The sequence below is a fragment of the Brassica oleracea genome, chromosome C4 (genome assembly GCF_000695525.1).
Source record: "Brassica oleracea var. oleracea cultivar TO1000 chromosome C4, BOL, whole genome shotgun sequence".
In the NCBI taxonomy this organism is placed as follows: domain Eukaryota; kingdom Viridiplantae; phylum Streptophyta; class Magnoliopsida; order Brassicales; family Brassicaceae; genus Brassica; species Brassica oleracea.
Window position 1 is genome coordinate 7,461,644 of NC_027751.1, and position 6,874 is coordinate 7,468,517.

The 6,874-nt window shown below is 37.7% G+C and overlaps 1 protein-coding gene and 1 long non-coding RNA gene across 3 annotated transcripts in view; both read left to right on the forward strand.

Moving 5' to 3' along the window:
* Window positions 1-6,844, forward strand: part of LOC106339532 (disease resistance protein RPP8-like) — a 19,233-nt gene extending 12,389 nt beyond the window's left edge. For both annotated transcript variants that reach the window (XM_013778360.1, XM_013778359.1), the window contains exons 5-8: window positions 2,525-3,018; window positions 5,430-5,541; window positions 6,151-6,536; window positions 6,629-6,844. In XM_013778360.1, coding sequence (XP_013633814.1) covers window positions 2,525-3,018; window positions 5,430-5,541; window positions 6,151-6,516 — 972 coding nt within the window. In that variant the 3' untranslated portion in view covers window positions 6,517-6,536; window positions 6,629-6,844. The remainder of the gene's footprint in view (window positions 1-2,524; window positions 3,019-5,429; window positions 5,542-6,150; window positions 6,537-6,628) is intronic.
* LOC106339538 lies at window positions 3,052-3,872 on the forward strand. Its single transcript, XR_001269177.1, has 2 exons — window positions 3,052-3,508; window positions 3,615-3,872. It is a non-coding gene; the product is annotated as an uncharacterized LOC106339538 (long non-coding RNA).
* Window positions 6,845-6,874: the final 30 nt, after the last annotated feature.

Consider the following 6,874-nt stretch of genomic DNA (forward strand, 5'->3'; position numbering starts at 1 on the left):
CAAGAGCTTAGACCACATGATACGGGCATCGAACAAATGAATGAGGATACACTCCAGGCAAAGATCTTTCATTCGTTGGAAACATCTAAATATTTAATTGTCATGGATGATGTATGGAAAAACGAAGACTGGGACAAAATAAAAGACGTTTTCCCCCAAGAAAGAGGTGACCTCTCTAAATTGTACATACAATACTTAAGTACTCCCCATAGCTATTTCATAAAATGCCTTTTGAGTCCCTGAGATGAAAGTAAATACAACTGCAGGTTGGCAGATGATTCTTACTTCACGTAATGAAGGTGTTGGTTTGCAGGCCGACCCAGCATGTTTTCCCTTTAGACCAAAAATCCTTACTCCTGAAGAAAGTTGGAAGCTATGTGAGAGCATAGCATTCCATAGACGAGATATAACCGGTACGTTTTTATATAAGAATCATATGAATCTCTTACGGGCCTTCTTATCAAAAATCTTGAGTAGTAATTCCTAAATTATCATCTGAGATAACATATATCTATCTACTAAGTGACTCATCCGCATATATACGCCGAAGTAATAATTATTTATATTTATTATTGATTAGTTTCATATTTATATTATTTTACTAAAACATGTTACTAAAAGAGGCCATCATAAAAACTAACGATTCTCCAGATAATCATTAAGTTAGAAAAATATATAATTCCTTTTAATTTATAAAATTAATTATAGATTAAAAAAATAATTTTAGTCGCTATAACTTTTAACATGGGAGTTCAGAGGTAAGAAAATCGCAAGTTTAGCAATATAAACTTCATATTGAAAGTGAACTTAAATGTTCAAAACAAAAAAAAAAGTGGTAGTATACAAACTGGCGTAAAGTATAAAATACTAAGTAAACTATAAAAGAGGCCATCATAAAAACTAACAATTCTCCAGATAATCATTAAGTAAGAAAATATATATAATTCTTTTTAATTTATAAAATTAATTATAGATTAAAAAAATAATTTTAGTCGCTATAACTTTTAACATGGGAGTTCAGAGGTAAGAAAATCGCAAGTTTAGCAATATAAACTTCATATTGAAAGTGAACTTAAATGTTCAAAACAAAAAAAAAAGTGGTAGTAATACAAACTGGCGTAAAGTATAAAATACTAAGTAAAAATAAAAGACGCCATCATAAAAACTAACGATTCTCCAGATAATCATTAAGTTAGAAAAATATATAATTCCTTTTAATTTATAAAATTAATTATAGATTAAGGGTATCAACGACTTTAGTCGCTCAAACGGTTAACATGAGAGATCAAAGGTAAAAAAATCACATCGCTAATAATAGTATAAATAGATAGATATATTATAATTTTTTGAAAATATGAACAGACTAGACACATATACTATTTCAAGACTCTAATCTTATAATATGTGTTACTGTTTTCAGAGTTTAATGTTGATGAAGAACTAGAAGCCATGGGTAAGAAAATGGTCACATATTGTGGAGGACTCCCATTAGCCGTTAAAGTGCTGGGAGGCTTGTTAGCTAATAAAACCATGGTTGAAGAGTGGAAAAGAATATATGACGATATTCAAACTCAGATAGTTCGCATAGATGAAAACAGTCAAGATTCGGTTTACCGAGTATTGTCTCTAAGCTATGAAGATTTGCCAATGCAGTTAAAGCATTGCTTCCTCTACCTAGCTCATTTTCCCGAAGATTACAAGATACAAGTGGAGAGATTGTATTATCTCTGGGAAGCAGAAGGAATAATAACGTCAAGTGGCGATGGAGAAACCACTAGGAAAATTGGGGAAGAATACATAGAAGAGCTAGTAAGGAGAAATATGGTTATTGCAGTAAAAGAGGATTTGAGATGCAGATGGGAGTATTGTCAAATGCATGACATGATGAGAGAAGTATGCTTATATAAAGCCAAAGAAGAGAAGTTTCTTCAGTTTATCAAAGTACCTACTTCTTCCACCTCTACCATCAATGCGCATACTCCTACTAGATCTCGAAGACTCGCAGTACACGGTGGTGGTAATGCATTTGATATGCTGGGACGTAAAAACAATCAAAAAGCTAGATCTGTTTTGGGTTTTGGACTCGACAGCAACTTGTGGAAGCAGTCAGGTCAAGAATTCCGAAATTTACAATTGCTTAGGGTCTTGGATTTGAGTTTAGATGATAAAAGCGACGATAGAGGAGGGAGAATACCATCCAGCATTGGAAATCTAGCGTCATCTCTCTGTGAATTAAGAAACCTAGAGGACCTTACATTGATCGATGAGAACAACGAATCCGATGGGGCTTATGATGTGGATTTCCTTTGGAGTTTCATTCATCTAAGGCATCTAGATACATATGACAAGGCTTCCTGATCACTCTCGATTGCCTCCCCACCTTGCACACATATCTCTACGTGAATGTAAAATGGAGGAGGATCCACTGCAGATTCTGGAAAAGTTGCTTCATTTAAAGTCGGTTGTATTAGGCCACAGATCTTTCGTGGGGAGGAAGATGGTGTGTTCAAAAGGTGGGTTCCCCCAATCACCATCCAGTAGAGGAGGGAGAATACCATCCAGCATTGGAAAGCTCATTCATTTGAGATATTTGAGCTTACACATGGGTTGGGCGACTCATGTACCTTCTTCTTTACGGAATCTAAAGCTTCTAATCTATTTGAGAATTTCCTCCCGGGAAAGAGTTCATCTGCCAAGTATCTTTAAAGAGATGGTAGAGTTGAGGTTCCTGCGGCTTCCCACTTTTATTGACTATAAAACAAAGTTGGAATTGGGTAATCTAGTGAACCTGGAGTGCTTGGGCGGCTTCCGACCAGAATACGGTAGCATCACAGACTTCCTCCGATTGAAGAGGCTCAGGACTCTCCGGCTATATCTCAAAGGCAGGTATACTTCTGAAGTTCTAGCGTCATCTCTCTGTGAATTAAGAAACCTAGAGGACCTTACATTGATCGATGAGAACAACGAATCCGATGGGGCTTATGATGTGGATTTCCTTTGGAGTTTCATTCATCTAAGGCATCTAGATACATATGACAAGGCTTCCTGATCACTCTCGATTGCCTCCCCACCTTGCACACATATCTCTACGTATATGTAAAATGGATGAGGATCCACTGCAGATTCTGGAAAAGTTGCTTCATTTAAAGTCGGTTGTATTACGTTACAGATCTTTCGATGGGAGGAAGATGGTGTGTTCAAAAGGTGGATTCCCTCAGTTATGTAATCTAGGAATATCGCTCCTATACGACTTGGAAGAGTGGATAGTCGAAGAAGGGTCGATGCCATGTCTTCGTACCTTGTCTATATGGTATTGTGAAAAGTTGGAGGAGTTACCGGAAGGGCTCAAGTATATCACTTCTTTAAAGGAACTGAAAATCACCGATAAGAACAAGGAGTGGAAGACGAAACTCGTACCAGGTGGGGAAAGTTACCACAAAGTCCAACACATTCCTAGTGTTCAATTACACTATCGTGGCGAGGAATAAGGAGAACAAAACTGTCTCAGGTATATATTTATTTGTGTATAATGTCAATATTGTGCATTTTGTTGGTTATATATCCTCCTTGAAGTTTAGTGTGAAAGTCTTGACTATCTATTATTTGGTTTTCAGGTGAACCTGCTCAGGACACTATTGATTGTGTGATGTGATAATAAGTCGTTTTTGTTGTATTGGTGTTTTAAAGTTGACATATCTTGTCTGCGATATTCCGTTTATGTGTTGCATTGCTACGTTTGAAATATATTTTGTATGTTGAACCATATCTTCTTCGATGTGTCTCCGTTGTGTGTGCTTAGTTGACTTGTATTGTATGGTCGGAATTGGAGATAGTATGGTGCTTTGATAGTGATCACTTAATATTATTCTTAACATGATTTCATCATTTGGTTTAAGGAATGTCAAGAGCTTTTAAATGAAATATATAGTTAATCCGTTTTAACAGATATAGAACCTTGGAGTTTAGTCAAGAGTTTCTCACCACAATGGGACTCCTCACAGTTAATATCAATGGCAGGGGCGAAGCCACGTTTAGAGGTGTGGTGGCACGTGCACCCCCTTATTTATTGATATTTGAAATGTTACACCTAATGTTACTATAGTTTCAGTTGATCAATTGGTAAAAAACAGGGTTTGCACCCATAATGTCCTGAGTTCGAAACCCATTGCATGCAGATTTATTTTTTATCACTAGTAATGCACCCATTAAATAATTCTTCTGGCTTCGCCCCTGATCAATGGCACAATCAAATCATATATACAACACCTCTGAGGATTCAAGAAAGTCTCTTGGTTCCATTCCATCGCGACCTGGTTCGCTTTTTTCACTACTCAGGTGATCAGCACTCATCCACTTGAAAGTAAACATAAATATACAACCAAACAGTAACGCAATGATAGCTCCCAGACAGAAAATCTTAGTTTTGCTTTCCAAATTTTAAATAGCAAAACTAAGTGGAGAGATTACAAGATACAAGTGGAGAGATTGTATTATCTCTGGGAAGCAGAAGGAATAATAACATCAAGTGGCGATGGAGCAACCACTAGGAAAATTGGAGAAGAATACATAGACGAGCTAGTAAGGAGAAATATGGTTATTGCAGTAAAAGAGGATTTGAGATGCAGATGGGAGTATTGTCAAATGCATGACATGATGAGAGAAGTATGCTTATATAAAGCCAAAGAAGAGAAGTTTCTTCAGTTTATCAAAGTACCTACTTCTTCCACCTCTACCATCAATGCGCATACTCCTACTAGATCTCGAAGACTCGCAGTACACGGTGGTGGTAATGCATTTGATATGCTGGGACGTAAAAACAATCAAAAAGCTAGATCTGTTTTGGGGTTTGGACTCGACAGCAACTTGTGGAAGCAGTCAGGTCAAGAATTCCGAAATTTACAATTGCTTAGGGTCTTGGATTTGAGTTTAGATGATAAAAGCGACGATAGAGGAGGGAGAATACCATCCAGCATTGGAAAGCTCATTCATTTGAGATATTTGAGCTTAGAAATGGATTGGGCAACTCATGTACCTTCTTCTTTACGGAATCTAAAGCTTCTAATCTATTTGAGAATTTTCTCCTTCGAAAGTGTTCATCTGCCAAGTATCATCTTTAAAGAGATGGTAGAGTTGAGGTTCCTGCAGCTTCCCTTTCGTATCAAAGCTAAAAAAAAGTTGGAATTGGGTAATCTAGTGAACCTGGAGTGCTTGCTCGGCTTCCGATCAGAATACGGTAGCATCACAGACTTCCTCCGATTGAAGAGGCTCAGGACTCTCCGGCTATATCTCAAAGGCAGGTATACTTCTGAAGTTCTAGCGTCATCTCTCTGTGAATTAAGAAACCTAGAGGACCTTACATTGATCGATGAGAACAACGAATCCGATGGGGCTTATGATGTGGATTTCGTTTGGAGTTTCATTCATCTAAGGCTTCTAGAACTGAAGATACATATGACAAGGCTTCCTGACCACTCTCGATTTCCTCCCCACCTTGCACACATATCTCTACATAAATGCAAAATGGAGGAGGATCCACTGCAGATTGTTTAGATGATAAAAGCGACGATAGAGGAGGGAGAATACCATCCAGCATTGGAAAGCTCATTCATTTGAGATATTTGAGCTTACACATGGGTTGGGCGACTCATGTACCTTCTTCTTTACGGAATCTAAAGCTTCTAATCTATTTGAGAATTTTCTCCAGGAAAGAAGTTTATCTGCCAAGTATCTTTAAAGAGATGGTAGAGTTGAGGTTCCTGCGGCTTCCCACTTTTATTGACTATAAAACAAAGTTGGAATTGGGTAATCTAGTGAACCTGGAGTGCTTGAGGTGGTTCCAATCAGAATACGGTAGCATCACAGACTTCCTCCGATTGAAGAGGCTCAGGACTCTCCGGCTATATCTCAAAGGCAGGTATACTTCTGAAGTTCTAGCGTCATCTCTCTGTGAATTAAGAAACCTAGAGGACCTTACATTGATCGATGAGAACAACGAATCCGATGGGGCTTATGATGTGGATTTCCTTTGGAGTTTCATTCATCTAAGGCATCTAGATACATATGACAAGGCTTCCTGATCACTCTCGATTGCCTCCCCACCTTGCACACATATCTCTACGTATATGTAAAATGGATGAGGATCCACTGCAGATTCTGGAAAAGTTGCTTCATTTAAAGTCGGTTGTATTAGGCCACAGATCTTTCGTGGGGAGGAAGATGGTGTGTTCAAAAGGTGGATTCCCTCAGTTATGTAATCTAGAAATATCGTTCCTATACGACTTGGAAGAGTGGATAGTCGAAGAAGGGTCGATGCCATGTCTTCGTACCTTGTCTATATGGTATTGTGAAAAGTTGGAGGAGTTACCGGAAGGGCTCAAGTATATAACTTCTTTAAAGGAACTGAAAATCACCGATAGGAACAAGGAGTGGAAGACGAAACTCGTACCAGGTGGGGAAAGTTATTACAAAGTCCAACACATTCCTAGTGTTCAATTAAACTATGAAGGCCGCGAATAAGGAGAACAAAACTGTCTCAGGTATATATATATATTTTTTTTGGTATAATGTCTTTCTTGAAATTTAGTGTGAAAGTCTCAACTATCTAACCTTTTTATTATTCGGTTTTCAGGTGAACCTACTCAGAATCAGTACCCACTATTGACTGTGTGATGTGATAATACGTCGTTTTCTTGTTGTATTGGTGTTTTAAAGTTGACATATCTTGTCTGCAATATTCCGTTTATCTGTTGGATGCTCATTCACTGTAATGCTAAGTTTGAAATACATTTGTATGTTTAGTTGACTTGTTTAGTCGGAACTGGAGATAGAACGATGCTTTGATAGAGATCACTGAACATCATTATAATATCAATGG